Source organism: Sturnira hondurensis, unplaced genomic scaffold (genome assembly GCF_014824575.4).
Source record: "Sturnira hondurensis isolate 20B ecotype Veracruz unplaced genomic scaffold, ASM1482457v3 Scaffold0022017, whole genome shotgun sequence".
In the NCBI taxonomy this organism is placed as follows: Eukaryota; Metazoa; Chordata; class Mammalia; order Chiroptera; family Phyllostomidae; genus Sturnira; species Sturnira hondurensis.
The window spans coordinates 816,806-836,130 of NW_028094648.1; the positions used below are offsets into that span (position 1 = coordinate 816,806).

The following is a 19,325-nucleotide window of genomic DNA, read 5'->3' on the forward strand; positions in this document are numbered from 1 at the left end:
GTCCCAGGTGGCACAGAACATTCCAACCAGCAAAAACAATATAATTTGCCAAAGATCTAGAAGGAAAGGGCTATGGTTTGTCTAGTAAATTAACAGAACTTCCTTGGAGCTAAAGGCTAAGACATGCAAGGATGTGGTTTGAAGTCAGAGAAAATGTGTTGCCTGCTAATATTGTTTACTGCATGTATGTGTCCAGGCTGATCGATCTTAAAGCACCCTGAATTACCTCTCCCCGTTCTTCATTTATTCCAGTGTCCATGACTTATCTAGTAATGTTGGTGAGTTCACACAGTATAAACAAGAATTGGGTCCATTCCCAAATCACGGTGTTACCAGTAATCCAACAAATGCACTTGGCCACCCCTTCTCTGGTTCTATCCATTTATTATAACGCATTTATGTGTACAATTAAGTGAGCTCTGCAACTGTTGTCTTGGATCTAAAACTTTAAAATTGCTTTTTTAAATTTCTTTTTTTATTGATAATGCCACTATGGTTGTACCCACTTTTTGTCCCCTTCCCCACTGCCCCCAGCCCCACCAACTCCCCTCCCTCAGTCAATCCCCACATTATTGTCTGTGTCCATGGGTCATGCATAAATGTTCTTTGGTTAATCCCTTCACTATCTTTTATCCAGTTCCCCTCTCATCTGGACATCATCATTCTGTTCTATGTTTTTATGCTCCTGTTTCTATTCTGCTTGGTAGTTTATTATGTTCATTATTGTAAGTGAGATCATGTGGTATTTGTCTTCCTGTGACTGACTCATTTCATTTAGCATAATATTCTCCAGGTTCATCCATGCTGTCACAAAAAGGTAAGAGTTTCTTCTCTCTTACTGTTGTGTAACATTCCACCTAGAAAATGCACCACATTGCATTTCATCCACTCATCTACTGATGGACACTTGGGCTGCTTCCAGATCTTGGCTATTGTAAACGCTGCTATGAAGTTTGGGGTGCACACATTTGTGTGTGTGTGTGTGTGTGTGTGTGTGTGTATGTGTGTGTGTTGGTGTTTCCGGATTCTTGGCATACATTCCCAGGAGTGGAATCACTGGATTAAGGAGAAGTTCCAATTTTAATCTTTTGAGGATGCCCTATACCATTTTCCATAGTAGCTGCACAAGTCTCCATTACCACCAACAGTGGACTAGAGTTCCTTTTTTTCCATATCCTCAACATTTGTTGTTTGTTGATTTACAAAAGTGCTTATTTTTAGTGCAACTTTCATTTTCTAGATTCTTAACCAATGAGAACATTAACCGTTTCCTTAATAATGCATAACTTTACAATGGCTTCAAGGGATATGGGTATTTTAACAATTATTGTTAATCAGGCAAAAGTTATATGAGTCAAGATTCCTTTTTGAGGCACTCTAAAAAGGCACATAGACATTATTTTTGTTATATTTTTATTAAAATGTGTGCTATGTTACATCATTAATGACTGTAAATATGAGGAGATTACTTTCCAGCTTCTTTTCAAATTTTTGCATGCAAAATTCTACGGAGAACTAAACCAACGTCAAATACATCTAGTCCAGCAGATCAACTATCTTAACTTTTTCAATCTATCTTCTTTTCATAGTACTGAAAAGTATATAATGCAAGTAGACATACTTTATAATAAGAATCCTTTCAGCATACCGGAAAGTACAAAAAAAGATTGAATGAAAATTCTAGCAGATATTCCTTTGTTACAGAATAGCTTATCACACCTAAACCAAAATAGAATGCATAACAAAGAATAGTAATAACATTTTCCTCTTTGATGAATAACTTTTGCCTGACAAAGAGCATTTTTTCAGATTTGTATATTATATTTAAGTTATGTGTTCTTAAATTTGGGACCAAAAATTTGAGTTTCTGCTCAAAGGAGAATGTTGAGTAAGTCATTTGTAAATGTTTGGGGAAAATACCATCAATCCTTACCCACATTTTCTGTCTCCTCTTATTTTTCTTATCTGAGTAAGTGCTATTATCATTTATTATACAATCACTCCAGCCAGAAACTTGGTTGCCCCTTTTGGACTTTTCCTCTCTCTTACTCACATACCCAATGAATCTCTAACTCTTTTCACTTGGTCCTCATTATCAGTAATGTCATTCACTCCTAAGGCAGGACCACCATTATTTTTTTATCTAGGTCAATAGAATAACCTCCCCATCTCCAGCCTTGAAACCTCTAGTTCATTCTTCAAATCTAGGCAGGAGATCATTCTTTGCTTATTCCTCTAAGAATAACTTAATTATTCCCTTGTTACCACCAGAACAACTCCAAATTCCTCATAATGTTATATAATACCACACTGATCAGCTCCTTGATCACTTCTCAAGATCATTCTGTACTAATGTCTAGATGTCATCCTTTGGAATTCTACTCTCCAAATACTGAACTAGGCATTTTTGCTATTGTTTCCTCTATCTATAATATAATCTTTCTTCTACCTCTGTACTTAGCTGACTACTATTTGCCTGTCAGGTCACAGTTTAGATATCACTTTATATTCAGCAGTACTTTCTCTGACCCTCCAGAACTGGTAGATATTCCCTCCATAGTATTTTATACACAGCCTCTGAAATAGGTATTACTGGTATTGCTTCTTTGCTACACAACTGCCTCTGTGTGGATGTAGGCCGTGAAATGGCCAGTGGCGTTAAGAGTAAGATCAGGGATACTGACCTAACCTCATGGGGATTAAATTCCCTTTATTGGAAATGTAAACTAAAGGCAAGAAGAAAGTGCCAATTGGTGGTCAGTACCAAGAGGAGGGTTGTACATTTGGGGTGACAGACAATTCTAATGAACAAAGAAACCTGATGGAAAGTTAGAAAACCAAAGAAGAATGAGACCTGTTTCCAGGGAGAATGTTGGGGAATGATTTCCTGATATTATTTACTGATATTCCCTGATATTATTTACTGATAGCCAAGGTCCAGGACTTGAGTCTTTAGATTCCCATGAGAATTCTGTATTCTTACCAACACAGTTCCTACACTGAACACTCTCCCCTAAAACACACACACACTCTCCATTAACTACCATTTACAAACACAGCTCTTGCCTCTTTGGATGCAAGAGAGACGTATCCCTTAGCAAGCATTTGCCACATAGTAGTCTTATCGTCTCCCCATACTCCCTGAGAAACCAAAAGTTTGTGAATTCTCCATCTTTGTCTTCCTGGCACTTGGTGCACTACCCAACATGCATCTGCACTCAATCCGACGTTGTTAAAAAATGGTAAGTGAGAACAAAACTAAATGAAGGAACCTCCACTATTTAATAATTCAACAGCTGGCTTTTGTGTAAAGTACTAAAAAAAAAACAAATGGAGTTTCCCCCTTGCTTATAATTATCATAAAAGCATTCCCATCTATAAACTTAAGAGCCCAGAAATTGGGGTAAATGGGAAAAATATTGATTGTAGAGTTTGATGTGATTCTCCAAAGGACAGACGGAATACAAAAGCCCCTTGGAAAGGCATTTTGGCTCTTGCAAGAGGTAGAGTTTATGACTTGTCAAGACTGGAGTGCTTTAGCTGCATTCTGAGAAAACACTTCGTAGGAATCCTGTACTCTCTCTGTGTGCCTGGCGGGAGGGTTGTTTGTAGATCATCCCCATGAACTTTTTATGCATCTGCATGAAAACCACAATTAAAGCAAGGAAAGTGCTGATAAAAAACACATTAACATTCTTTTAGCTTCAAGTAAGTCTTGATATCTAGTCATTAACTGGGCAATCTGCCCTCAGACTTCCTTCTGCTTTAATATGCTAAGGAGAAACATGTCTTCTGAGAACAAAGTTTTTTTTTTTTTCTTCCCATTCTTTATGTTTTTTGCTGCTCTGCTATGAAGCCCTAACTCCTATGAACCCAAACACTCATTAACTCTCCAGAACTACTATTACTATCTGGAGTCAAATGAATATAAAGGGAAAAATGGGCAAAGTGTAATTTCAAACCAATATAAAGGTTTGTGTCATGTTATGTCGTTATGTCTGTTTTTGTTGGATTTCTTCCTTGCTTGCTTGGCTCTCTATAGAACAAACAGAAGTTAACATCTTTTAAATTACTAGTAATCCATTTTATTTTTTCAGTCAGATTTATTAATATCAGTCTTTATCATTTATATGTATTTCTGAGTTTTCTGTGTCTTAAGTTATTTTGTTTCTAGAACAGACTGTTGTTTTTGTTTTGAGAGGAGTGGAGGAGAGGAAGGAGGAAAATGGAGTTTCCTGACATTTTCTTGTCTGCACTCTTCCATGCCTTTTCAACTGGAACAGCTCAAGATAATGTGGTATCTCTTCTTTCAATTTCACTTTTAATGCCTGACCAAGCACTCTAGCTGTATGCACCATCTTCTATACCAAGAAAGATTATGTCCCTATCATATTTGCTCATTCTTCTTTGTTTTTTCTACGAAGCACTCAAAGACAACCTTCAGTTGCCTCTGTCTCACTGATAAAATAGTTTTGCACAAATGCAACTTTCAAAAAGTATTGTCTCATAACAGATTAACACAATTCTGCTGGTTCCTTTTAACAACATTTACCTCAGAGTCCAGTTATGAGGTCAAATGAGGGTTGCCTTGGACCCTCATTTCCATTTCTGTCCAAAACAGAACTTAATTTTCCTCTCGGTAAATTGAGAGAGAAACATAATTCATAACCCATTATTTTAGTGCAACCTCCCTCATACATGGCAAAAGCAAAAGTGCATAATACAGAAAAGTCTTATTAAGCTTGAAAAGTTGGGGAACCCTTAAATTCAGCCAACTACTTAGTAAAAGTTCTATAGGGAAAGTGTATTCTAATTGGCTAATATTCTTAATTTTTTCACAAGACAGAATTGCCATTGGGTAGGGTGTGTGTGTATGTGTATGTGTTTATTAATGTTCATTTCTGACTTAAATACTTACAACATCTACTCAAAAATGAAACTTCATTCCTTCTACTTCATTGGTACTAGAAATTATGATGAATGAATATGCACTGGAGTAAATTAATTAATGTTAATTTTATATTATTATTTTATAATATACATCAAAAGGCAATATCATGATGAAAACTTTGTGATTGTTGAACACATTCTGCAAAAAATACAACTGCATCCAATTCTGAGACTTTCAGGTTTGACATGGTAACACAAAACAAAAAGCAGAAAAAAACAAACAATGAAGTTCTTGAAGAATAATTATTATATATTCTTGAATTATCAGAACACATAGGATCCATTTCTACATGCTTCTGTGGATATATATGTACCTACCCCCATTGGCCCCCACACCAATCATCACCACCAGGGAAGAAACGCTCATCTGAACAGAAAGGTTCTAGGCCATCAAACGAATGTGACTCAGTGGACAGAGCCGGTGTGAGTACCATGTTTCCTGCAGACCTACTCTTTTTATGTGGCTGCAGTCATTGAAGAGTCAAGTTTAAAACTTACTGGTTTCTTAAATCTCAAGTGGATTTATGATGCATCAGCTTCCCTAGGCCCTGAACTGAAGCAAAGTATTCCAACTTGTTTGATCAAAGAACTCTCCAATGGAGCTTAGAAACTCAACCACTACCGTGGCATTTCATGTTCCTTTGCCAGTATTTCTTGTGTAACTTCTTGGGGAATTATGGAATAGGAGAGGTGACTGAGTTTTGGGACAAGACCTGATACTGATGGTTCAACAACCCAAATGCTTCCTAGCCTATATCACGTGATAGAACACAAAGAAAATTTTAAGTATAATATGGCATAATATGGTATCAGATGGTGCATCAGATGGTGACTGTGCATTCAAAATGACTGAGCAAGTACAGCAACAAATCTGCATCAAATTTTGCATTAAGCTTGAACAGTCCTCTGAGGAAACTATTCAGATGATTTAGAAGGCCACAGCTATGAGCAACTGGTGATTGGCAGCTTCATCATGACAATGCACCTGTTCATGCATCACATCTTGTGCAGAGCTTTTTAGCAAAACATCAACTCACCCAGGTGACTCAGCCCCAATACAGCCCAGACTTCTGGACACCCTGTGACTTCTGGCTTTTCCCAAAACTAAAATAACATTTGAAAGGGAAGAGATTTCAGACTGTTGATAAGATTCAGGAAATATGACTGGACAACTGATGGTGACTGGGAGAACTGTGTGAGGTCCCAAGTCGACCTCAATCACTTTGAAGGCTAGTGAGGTGTCACTGTCCTAGGTATAGTATTTCTTGTATCTTCTTAAATAAATATCTCTATTTTTCATATTACATGGCTGGATACATCTGGACAGACTTCATATATCCCATATTATATGTAATTATATATGGAGGCAAATGTTGGTTTACAGTTGTGGGTACATGAAACAAAGTTTATTCTTGTTATCATTTATTAATTATTGTAATATTTTTCCATATGAACAACTGTAAACCTACTTTTGCCCTACTATTCCCTGGGGTAAATTAGAGAAATGAACGTGACTATATAGAGTTTAATGAGAAAAATAAAAGTTACATTGCCTAAATACCACAGATAAAATAAAATATAAAATATCGAGGGGAAAATAGCATTGGGTTTTGTGCAAACATGTAATTGTGTCCAGTGGAGTTTCATGCGCTGCAGGCACTCCCTGCACTGGCCAGCTGCAGAGACGACAGTACCAACCAGGCACTTCTCCTACATCCACACGGACATTAGCTTCTGTAACCACCACTTTTCTATCAGGTTTTACGCTTTAACTGCTTACACACAATTCCTCACCATGATGTTTTCATCATCATCTCAAATTCTGGTAGGTCCCACAGATGAATTTTTTTTTTCAAATAAGCAGATAACCAGAAATGTTAAAACTTGTATTTTACAACCACTTGAATTCCACAAGAGTTGAACTTATCACTGAAAGTAATTTTAAACTTCCTGTGATGATGGAAAGATATTTCACATCCAATGGAAGGTCAACATTTTGAAATAATGATAAGGCTGGAAGGTAGAACATGCATGCATTGTTAAGCAGCTGGCTAGGATACAACTAAGTGCAAATATTAGCCACAAATACATGAAAAGACACATTAGGGGCACTGCCTGGGGCCAAGCTTCCCAGGAGCCCCTGCCCAGCCACCCCCAGCCCTCTTTCCCCACCACTGGCCGCACCTTGGGCTGGGTTCTGGGCTCCTTGGGCACCTGGACCACGAACTCCTCTGGTAGCTCCACGGGGCCCTTGTCCACGATGAGCAGTGGCGCGCTCTGCGGCTGGCTGCTGAAGGAGATGTCTGGGTGGTAGCGCGCCGCTGGGGCTGCGCTCGGCATGTCGCAGGGGAACAGCGAGGGCTGGATGTCGCTCATTGTGCTTGGCACCTGCGGGGACCGCAGGGCGCACCATCAGACTCCGCTCAGCTCAGGACAGCCTCAGAGGAGCCCTGCTAGAGCCTATTCCCCAGACCATTCTCAGCTGCATGCCACAGGCCACAGGCCTGGGGCCCTAGGCACCAGCCACCCCAGGCCCCGCTAAGACAAACCTGGAGCTGAAGAGATCCTGTCTCCTGGTCCCTAGTGTGGTAATGACAGTATAATTCTGTCCTGCTTAAACACTATCTTAAGTGAGCCCAAACCTCACCCTGGCCCCTAACAATGATTAGAAAGTTAGACATAATTATTAAAAGCAGAGAGAGTTAGACATAATTATTAAAACCTGAAAAATACAAATATTATCTATATTTTTACAGATTCACAGCATTTTGTTTGCATCGATTATGGGCACTCATATCAATAAGTGTAACTAGAAATATTGGTTATTGAACTAAATACTTTCAGGTAAAAAGCTTCTTAAGGTAACAGGTGAAAAAAGGTTTGGAGAGGTTGTTGTGTTTTTTTTTTAATTTTGCTTTGTCATATTGTTACACTTACATGGACTGTTTTATATTTATTTATATGTATCAGGTCCTTTAACACTTTTTGAAGACACTGTATTAAAATCTGTGATGGACACTGATGTGAAGAGGATAGGCACACATTTTGTCATTTATATACACAGTGACTTACTGACAAATGCACATATTACATAAATGAGTAAATATGAAAGACCAAGACAATAATGAAAAAATAAAATTTCACACATATATATATTAATAATTCACAAAAAATCATACAGTATACTATGAAAAACAGCTCTTTAAGTACAGGCTTTTTCTGCTAAATTGGTACATTAAACACATATTTTACTACACTAATCGCAACTTGTGTAACAACAGGATTGGTATTAAAAATGTTCCTGCTAGAGACAGGAGAAAACATACAGAGAAACAGATTTTGCTTTACACTGCTATTTTTAAAATACTATAGGATGCATATTTAAAAACACATTAATAATGCTATATGACCATCATTCAATAGTCAGGAGAGAAACTAAGGAATTTAATAATGCAAGAGAATTTTATAATCATCTTTCTAATACTGGAAGTTTATACCATGGGGCAACAATTTCTTGACATAAAAAATATTTGCAAATTAAGAATGAAAATACAGTTTCTTCCAAATCATAAGAAATAATAAACCTTATAGAAAACAACAGCAAAAATAATATGAGAAATCTTTCAAACAACATATTGATAATGAAAAAGTTTAGATTATAAGTAGGGAAACAATATTTTTTACTTAAACTCATTATAATGTATGAGTACCCAGCAAAATATAGTCTAAATGCTATTTTGATAGTTTGTGTAAATGAAAAAGGTGTCAAAAAAGGAAATGAGTTTTGAAGCCAAAAAAAGTTGTGAAAATCAAAATCTCTAAGTAAGTGCTTCCTTTAACGTTTAATGTTTAAATCCAGCGACATCTCTTCTGATTTTGTGACTTCTGAAACATTACTCTCCTCATTGCACCAAATGACAATATTAATTATTCTTTACATAAATACATATAGGCATGTTTTCCTAACATCTTTATAACAACTCTATGACATGAAAATAGCAAAAGAATATAGTGACGTATTATCCTACAAACTTCAGTTACAATAAAATTGAAAGAGTTCACCAGCCATCAAGTTAACCTATAAGGACATTTGAAGCGATGAAGTGCTTATATATTCATTCAACAAATATTTATTGAGTTCCCAATATATCTCAAGTCCATTTCTAGGTGCTGGAGATTTTGGTAAACAAAACAGATCACGTACCTGCTTTAATAAATCATCCCTTCTTGTGTGGGAGACATAATATACACATCGAAAATTTGCTTTAAAATACCATATATAGATGAGTTAAGTTACAGAAGGTTTAAACAGGGCAATACGTAAAAGCTTCTCTAATTAGGTTTCTATGGAAGGTTTATCTATAGGAGTAAAATTGAAGCTGAAGTCTCAAGTTGACAGTCATGTAAAAATCAGGAGTAAAGAGCACTCCAGGCTTCTTCAGAGCCCTCAGGCTGGAACCACCTTAGCCTGTTCAAGAAATAGCACAATGAATCTCACCTTTAACAGGAAGCTAAACAACAAAACAAACAAGCAAGCAGAATAAAACCAAAGACACTGAAATACAGAACAGGGGGACAGTGACCTGAGGGGAGAAAGAAGGGAATTTCATGGGGAAAAGGGGAAGGATTTACAGGAACTAGTATAAAGGACACATGGAAAAAAACTGAGGGGGGTGGAAATGAGAGGGAGGTGGGGGAGCACTGGGGGGTGGGCTGAGATGGGAGTAAAAGACAGAAAACTGTACTTGAACAATAATTAAATTTAAAAAAAAAGAAATAGCACAATGGCCCAGGAAGCTGTAAGTGGTTGGCTGGGAAAAAGAATGGTCAGATATGAGATCACAGAGGTAAGCAACAACTGGATCATTAGCTTTGTAAAAGAGTGTATGTAAGTTTAGTTTTTGAGCAATCAAGCATCTGTTTAAGATACAGAATAAAGTTCCTGGGAAAAAAGAATAGAGCAGGATAGAGGAAAAATTGGGAATAGTTACCTCTTAGAGATCAGTTATTTCAGGAAAGGTCAAATTCTAGAGTACACAGAAAATGACTATTGATTTAAAATGTATATATAGTAGAATCACCATTAATTGAAAAATATAATAGTGTCTGTATTAAATGAAATAATCTTAATTAAACAAATAAAAAATAAGAAGAACATGCTCAAACTAGAATGAGAAAGCTAGGTCTACAAACCTAGAAAAAGTAGATATGAATCAGAGAATAAAACAATCCTATAGGGTAAGATTAAGGAATATAAACACCAGGAAGCTTAACAGAATTTGACTGGAGGAGTTAAAGGAAAATAGATGCTGATATGTTCTAGGAACATAGAACAAGGAATATCTTGCATCTGTAGAAGAGACTCTTCTTTAAATTCACTATCTCTAAGAAAGAAATCCAGAATCATCTGTCAGTGAACGCCAACGTGGAGGGTCTGTTACACTGTCCTCATGGAGAAGGGATATTAGAATGGAGCCAACATCTTAACTTTTGTTATAACAACGTATCACACCTGTCAAACTTAAGACACTGTATAACTTTGGAGGAAATATTTTAGTTATAAACATAAATCTTTCTTCCTGAAGCTATTATGAAACTATGTCTTCATGATAAACACCATTATAAGACTGTATTCCATTAAGAACCATGGAATCTCAAGGCTGGAAGGAATCATTTAACTATCATGCTACCTATTAACCCTTAGTTAACCCTGCTAAAAATCTCCCACATTTCACACGAAAAGGCAGCGATCATTATGTTCTTAAAACACTCAGTTTCATTTGAAACAGCAAGTTCTTCCTCGTGTCAAGAAAGCAGATATTTACATACCTTGGCATTCCCCATGCACTTGTCTAAATTCTATACAAATGGGCTATGCAAAACAGATCAAGCTACTCCTGGAAGGTACTTGTCTCCAGATATTTGAAGCTAGCTTCACAATATAAACGTCCCTTTTCTTCTCCAGGTGCGTAAGGGACAACATTTCTTTATAATTTGCTATAAAAATACCTCAGAATGTTGTAGCATTAACTAAAACTTGGAGGTCCCTACCCCTTATACTCCTTTCCGATCTCCCGTGGAGGCCACATTTTCAAATTCTGTTACGTAAAGTTGTAAGATGTCTCAAAGGCATTTGGTGCTGGAACGTAAAGTAATGATAAGGCCAACACACTTTGTTGCTTTCCCTAATCTTCTTCAGAGAAAAGCATTCTTATATCCTTTAAAAACTGTAAGTCTAACACTAAATTTTTTGAAAAAGAGATAAAGAAATTGATCCCATTTACAACAGCATTAAAACAATAAAATACTTAGGAATACATTTCAGAAGGTGAAAATATCTACTCTAAAAACTACAAGATGCGAATAAAAGAAATTGAAGAAGACAAAAGTATACTGTGCTCATATATTGTTAAATGTTAAAACTACCAAAAGTCATCTATATTTTCAATACAATCCCTATCATGACTCCAAAGATATTTTATAGAAATAAAAAAATAAATACTCCTAAAATTGTATTACTTAGTGAATAATTAAAGAATCCTGAGAAAGAACAAAGCAGGAGGCATCATACTTCCAGACTTCCGCTATACAATAAAGGTAGAGTCATCAAAACAATGTGGTACTGAAAAAAAAAAAAAAAGAAACCACTGACAAGTAGACCAGTGAAACTGAATTAGGAGCCAAAAATGTATTCTCAACTAGTATTTGGCAAAGGAGTCAAGACAACTCAATGGAGAANGAGTCATCAAAACAATGTGGTACTGAAAAAAAAAAAAAAAAGAAACCACTGACAAGTAGACCAGTGAAACTGAATTAGGAGCCAAAAATGTATTCTCAACTAGTATTTGGCAAAGGAGTCAAGACAACTCAATGGAGAAAAGATGGTCTCTGTAATAAATAGTGCTGGGGTAACTGGATATTCACATGTAAAAATGAAAGGCAACATCATATCTTATACCACTCATAAAAATAATTCAAAATAGATTAAAGACTTAAATGTAAGACCTGAATCCATGAAACTACTAGAATAAAACATGGGAATAAATATCCTTGACATGCATCTTAGTAATAATTTTAGTATGTTGCCTAAAGCATGAGCAACAAAATAAACAATGAACAAGTAGGACTATATCACACTAAAAAGCTTCTGCACAGCGTAAGAAATGAGGAATAAGTGAAAAGACGCCCTACTGAATGGGAACAAATATTTGCAAACCAGGCATGTGACAAAGGCTTAATATTCAGAATATATAAAAACTCATGAAACTCAATAGCAAAAACAAACAAACAAACAAAAACAAATAAAAAATACACAGAAAAACCACACAATGAGAAATCACTTCCTACTTGTAACAATGGCCAGTTTCAAAAAGACAAGAGATAAAAAAATGTTAGCATGGATGTGGAGAAAGGAGAACCCTTGTACACTGTCAGTGGAAATGCAAATTGGAAGAGCCACTATAGATGATTCTCAAAAAAAATAAATAAATAAAACAACTACCATATGATCTAACAATTCCGCTTCTGGAAATATGACCACAATAATTTTAAAAAACCTAACTTATAAAGATATTTGCTCACCACGTTCAAAGCAGTATTATTTACAATAGCCAAGACACCGAAAAAACCTCAGTATCCATGAATGAGTGAATGGATAAAAAAGTGTGCTGTGTATATACAATACATACACTATTGTTCAACCATGACAAATTAGGAAATCCCACCATTTTCAACTGCACTGATTGTCCTTGAATGCACTACGCTAAGGGAATGAGTGAGACTGAGAAAGACAAATACTGTGTGATCATACATGTGGAAAACAAACAAACAAGGAAGCCCACATAGATAAGGAGAGCACACTTGTGATTACCAGAGGCTGAGGGATGAGGAGAGTAGGATTTGAAAAGAGGTGGTGAAAAACTACAATCTTCCAACCGTCAGCTAAATAATGACTAGGGATGCAATGTATAACATGATGCCTGGTAGCTAACACTGCTGTAGAATGTATAAAGAATCTGTTAGAAGGGTAAAGTCTACAGTTCTCATCACAAAGATAATTTTTTTCCTCTTTTTTTTTCACTTTTACTGTGGTGATCATTTTACGATATAGTAAATGAAACTATCATGCTGTATGCCTTTAACGAATAAAGTGTCATGTCTCAATAAAACTGTAAAATTATTTCTCAATAAAACTGTAAAAAATTGCACATCTAATTAAGAGTTCAATTTTCCAAAAAAAAATTCACTATTTTTTAATAATTGAATTCCTTTAATCATTGAAAAATGGTTAATATTCATCAAAAGTAATATGAATTATTGCCATGATCAAGTTGTCCACATAATTACTTCAGATATTCTCCATACTTAAACACTTTGATTCTGCTGTCCTAGTGGGCAAGCACTCAATATAAAAATTAATATTTTATAATCTTCCAAATGATCAAAATATTTCCCCCATGTTTATGCATAGTCTCCAAACATCAAAGGGCATCACAGCATCAAAGTTCCTGAATTTTGGTTATGAGTAGATATGAGATAAGAAAAAAAGTTCAAATAAAAAGCATTTAAGAGGCAAAATATTTATGATAGTAGTACCATAGTTTTTATCTGATTTGTGGAACTAATGATTGAAATAAATATAAAAATATCAGATTTGAATGGTATATACTTTCAGAAATCAATATTGATTTATAAATACTAATTTAAATAATAGTAAATGGGCACTATTTCTAACCAATTCCAACTGTTTCTCTTTTCTTGTTTCTTATATAAATGAACCATTATGTTATTCAGTCAATTATTTAGCCTCTTTTCCCAAATATCTATTGATCATAATATTGAGCTTGGAATCTAGACAGAACAATCATCTGCAGTACTAAGATATTTCTAAGATGAGAAAAATGTTGAAAACAAAACACCACCTGAGTTCATTTATCAGTGTTATAAGTGATTTACTTTTTCACATATTAAGAATGCTTCGCAGAAGTCACTGGTTTTTGTGTTTTATGGTAATATTTTACCATATCATTTAATTAATTAATTAATTAATTAATTATGGCCTTGTAGGGTTTTAAATATACTGTATTCATTTATTTTAAGTATATTTTATTGATTATGCTATTACAGTTGTCCCATTTTTTCTTCCCCTTTATCTCCCTCCACTCTGTACCCCGCCACCCACCAGGATCCCTGTCCCTTAGTTCATGTCCATGGGTCGTACATACAAGTTCTTTGGCTTCTACATTTACTATACTATTCTTCTCATCCCCTTGTCTATTTTGTACCTACCATTTATGTTTTTTATTCCCTCATTCTGCCCCACCTCATCTACCATGTGATGAGGTGATCTCCATTTTTGTGATTCTGTTCCTGTTCTAGTTGATTGCTTAGTTTGTTTTGTTTTTGTTTATGTTCAGTTGTCAATAGTTCTGAGTTTGTTGTCACTTTACTGTTCATAATGTTGATCTTTTCTTTGATAAGTTCCTTTAACATTTCATATAATAAGGGCTTGCTGATGATGAACTCCTTTAACTTGACCTTATCTCTGAAACACTTTATATTCCCTTCCATTCTAAATGACAGCTTTGCTGGAGAGAGTAATCTTAAGTGTGAGTCCTTGTGTTTCATGACTTTGAATACTTCTTTCCAGCCCTTTCTTGCCTGCAAGGTTTGTTTTGAAAAATCAGCTGATAGTCTTATGAGGTAACTGTCTCCTTTTCACTCTGCTTTTAAGATTCTCTCCTTATCTTTAATCTTGTGTAAAATAATTATGATGTCTCTTGGTGTGTGCTTCTTTGGGTCCCACTGTTTTGGGACTCTGAGCCTCCTGGAAGTCTATTCCTTTGACAGAGTGGGGAGGTTCTCCTTATTTTTTTCAAATAAGTTTTAAATTCTTGCTCTTCCTCTTCTTCTGACACCCCTATGATTTGGATGTTGGAACTATGACACTGACCTACATATTCAGTTCTACCTTTCACTATTAATTTCATGGATACAATACCTATTTTTCTATAAACACCTGCCTAATCCTTTGTTCACACTACCTTCTTGGTAGGAAACCCTTTCCCCTACTTCTTAGGCTTTCCAAATATCCTTAAGCTATTCACTATATATATATAGCTATTCACTATATATATATCAGCTTCCAATATCACTATTTCCCTTCCTTTTGTACAAAAACAAAATTTTAAGTCTACCTTTAAATTAAAATTTAATTCTTCTTATAATTTAAAATGTGTTTTATATATTTAAGATTAAGCCAATATAACACTTTTTCTTAAATAAAAATGTATAATTTTTACTTGTTTTATTTTGTAATATTCTAGCTCATTCTCCTATATGTGTTTTGGTTGGTTTATTTCTAATTAAAATCAAAGGTCTACAAAATAAGGCAATGGCTCAGTAGGTTATTAAAATGCTTTTTGGAGAAGTTTCCACAAGATGGCTAAGAGATTTTGGTTCAAGATTCTTTTCTAAAAAACTATTTTTAATGCCATTGCATCATTAATTTGATGGCTCTGAGTCTATTTTTTATCTAACCTATGATATTACTATCTATGACTTGCTGAATTGCTACAAGTATTCACACAAAGCTATTGTGTGTAAAAGTATTTAGCCAACTACATAGTGTTATGTCAATGCCAGAAATTATACTGAAATAAAAAATGGTTGGTTGGTACGTAGTGTTGAGTGTTGAATGGAGTGTTGAATCCAACCTCTGAGCCACACTATATACATAGGGCTGTTGAAATGAGAGAAGAAAATAGTCTCTCTCAGGGAGAGACTACTGTTTAACTCTTTTCTTGTAAGCAAAGGCCTTTTTTCCAATCCTGTTTCTTTATGGGTACCTGGAAGGCTCTACTTTTTCCCCCAGCACCTTCGTTTTGGCCATATAAAAAGATTACATCTTTCCTAACTTCTCTCTAAGGTATATGTGACAGCTGCATAATTTCTTTATAGGCTGGGTTGTAATCTCTAACAAAAGTCATAAAAGTTTCAATTTAAGCACATGACTAAGGATGCCACCAGGCAGAAATTACTACATGAAATTTCAAACACAGAGAAAAATATGTTTCAATTCTGGGCCTTATAAGAATGTGGCTCAATAGTGATTAATTGCCCACCTGTGTATGATGAAGCAACTTTCATAGCATACCTGGATATTATTCAATTTAACTCAACAGACTCATTCGCTAGTCTGCATTGTTTCATTAAGTGTTGATATACCCTATGTGGGTTATCAACTCTCCCTTCAAGATAGGTTGTTCACTCTTCTCCTATACAACACAGCTTGTTACAGTGATATAAAACATATTTTGGGTTAATTTTCAGTCATCCAAAGACTAAACAGTCAAGTAATCAAAGTTTCTAAGAATAATGGAAGAGTCAAAGATTTGGTTATGAGTAAAACTAAAAGGAACTTTAATTCCTAGTGTTAAAAGTAAAAGGAATAACACTGAAAAATTACTTTTAATTGGCTTCCAAGTCTGCACCTTCCAAGTCCTAAAAAGAGATGGAAGAATTGTGGTTTATTCACCATAATGGTTGCCTACATTGTAGTATCTCAAACATTTGTTAAAATGAGTAAGCAGAGAGTAAAGCTTCTGTTATATAAACTTATAAATGATAATCTTCTTCTGGTAAACAGCATTTTCATTAAAATCAAACAAAATTCATGCTACATATCTTATTCCTCAAAGAGTAACACTTAATAGTTTTTCTTTTCTAACTAAAAATGCCTCCCTATCTGTAAATATATATTGCAAGCTGATTTAAATTCATGGCAACAAAAACAAAATTCTGAAATGTATTATTTGAAGAATACTAACTTTTTTTTAATTACTTTCCCTCTACTCCCCTCTCTAAGAATATAAATTTTTAATGGTATAGGAAACTGTGCTTTCAGAGTGTTGCAAAATAAATTGTTTCTTAAAAAAATCTCTATAACTATAGTTACGAAGCATTTTCCCTTAATCACACTTCCAATTATACTTGATGTGTGGGAAAATCCAGTGGGGGGAAAAACACATTTTGACAGAATATCTGTCTTGTTAGTGAGTTCTTTTTCCCTATACTTAGTAAATCATAACTGGCATCTCTGAAGATAGTTGAGAAGAATGAAAGCTTTTTCCTTTTTTTCCTGGTAGTAGAGATTTTTACTCCCTTTATTTCCTTCTCAACACACAAACAAAATGAAAGCAACATGCTGGTTAACGAGAAAGCGGATATGTTAACAAGCTCACGTGTCAAAATGATCGATTACATTATGTTGGTAGTACACACAGAGTGTGATTATTATTGGACACCTACCTTTAAATTTGGCATAGTGTTTTTGTAATCTGTGTGCAGAGGTGGGACCTCCAGCCTGACTCCCAATGAGAGCCTGTGACCTGTAAAACATCTGGGCTATCACAGCTATTCCCACTGTCCTGAGCTATTGTGACTAATCTAAAAGGCTGCCTTTTAAGCAAATGTGTATTGTTCCCCCGAGGAGCAGCATCATACCAGCCCATTGCTTTGAATGTTGCGTATATTTGTCCTCGTTATTAAATCATTTGCCCTTAAGGCTTGCATGGTTTCACCAACTCCACTATCAAAGGGGGGAAAGGGTCATGGTTCAATACTCATCACCATTGTTGATTTGTAACAATAGCTACAGGAAAGAACAGTCCTAATCTAAATCAGGTAGTGTTGAGAACTACCACTTTCATGATAGAATTATATTCATGATAGAATTCGAACAGCTTGCAGAGAAGCAGTAATGTGTGAAAGATGGCTATTTGTTGTTTTTTAATATATAGGTTTTTTATAAATTTATATCATCTAATCATAACTAGATTGGATTTTATTTCCCCCACTCCATCTATTGCTCACTAATGCCACAAAATTATTCTGTGTTAAAAACCTTCTGAGTCCAACAAAATATTAGTCATTGTAAAATACTATTTTGATTTTGCATACTATTTTTATCTTTTCATTTCACCAAAACAATGATTTCTCTAATTTAGCTCAATGTATTCCTCCCCGTTAACTTCACATTAAACTAATAATACCAAAGTAAGGTACATGTATCACTCACTATTCAAGTTTTTCAAACCTGGGGTGAATAGTGAACACAGGAATTTTACTTGGCTTACAGTCTAATTAAAAGCAACAGGCTTGTACTCTGAATAGCCTTTCAACACTCTTCAACATTTTTAATGTTGATCTAAGCTTAAAATCTTCATTAGTAACTCATTAAAGACTTAGTTACAGTCCAGTGGGTGAGTCCCAAATATAATGATGGAGTGTGTACAAATGTGTAGGCTCATAATCAGGGAAACTGTCACAACTGGGGATTAAGAACACACAATGAAGTCTCTGAACAACTCTATGGAGAGTAGTGACCCCAAGATGGTGTTATATTATAAATTTTGCTTACTATCCAAGTCATTTGTTGTTTGTTTTTTTTTAGTTTTAATTCCAAAAGGTATGTTTTAATGACCACATCCTCCCAGGATTAAATGAGTGAGGCTTTGTGTTAGGGTTTTTCTACACATTATTTTACTTAATCCTCATACTATAACAAAGTAAGCCTAATTACCCATTTAACAAATAAGGAAACTGTGAATCAGACTGGTTAGGTTTGTGCATCTTGGAAGCAACAGAATTGGAATTAGACTCCAAGGTTTGAGGTCTTTCTTTTCACTCAATAGAACCATATAAATTAGGATTCTAACATATCTTAGATTAGACAGTATTGTAAACTTCAGGGCTTTTATGTAAATACTACTTTCTACATATACGGACATCCTTCTCCACTCATAGTTAACTGCAGCATGTGTTCAGTATCAATATTTGGAATTCATTACTTTCACTTACTTTTTTCCTAATTTTTTCCCAAATGGTAATATTTCAAATAAACCCCCTTGCCTGAAATAATGCAATTATGCCAGGATTCATGCCATGTAAAACCTCATGTTTTCTTCTGATTCTCATTTTTGTTTTTGGATGCAATGTGAATAGTCACAAATATACAATAAATATGTCTGATAAAGAGACAAGAAGAACTGCAGAACTTTCTTGAGATGCAGTAGAAGACATCAGCAGTTTTCCAATATTAAAGACTCAATATTTATAACAGAATTTGAGCAAAAACACAAAATAAAGAAGTGAAATAAGAGGATTTCCAAAGTCTGGAAGAATAAAAGAATTCAGACTAGAAGAAAAATAGAAACTTTTTTGCCACCAAAATTAAAGTTGAATGTTCTTTACCATTTTCTTAGGGGGTAGTGATTGTAAGCTACTAGAGGAACAGAGTAAATCACCTTGTTTTATATATAAATCACTGCTATACAGTTCACATATCACAGTAAAGTTTCAACCATTGTCAATTA

The 19,325-nt window shown here is 35.0% G+C and overlaps 1 protein-coding gene across 10 annotated transcripts in view; it reads right to left on the minus strand.

The window, feature by feature from the left end:
- The window catches only part of ADGRL3 (adhesion G protein-coupled receptor L3), a 761,742-nt gene that overhangs the window by 463,080 nt on the left and 279,337 nt on the right, over positions 1–19,325 (minus strand). For all 10 annotated transcript variants that reach the window (XM_037034108.1, XM_037034105.1, XM_037034109.1 and 7 more), the window contains one exon: positions 7,135–7,338. In XM_037034108.1, coding sequence (XP_036890003.1) covers positions 7,135–7,338 — 204 coding nt within the window. The remainder of the gene's footprint in view (positions 1–7,134; positions 7,339–19,325) is intronic.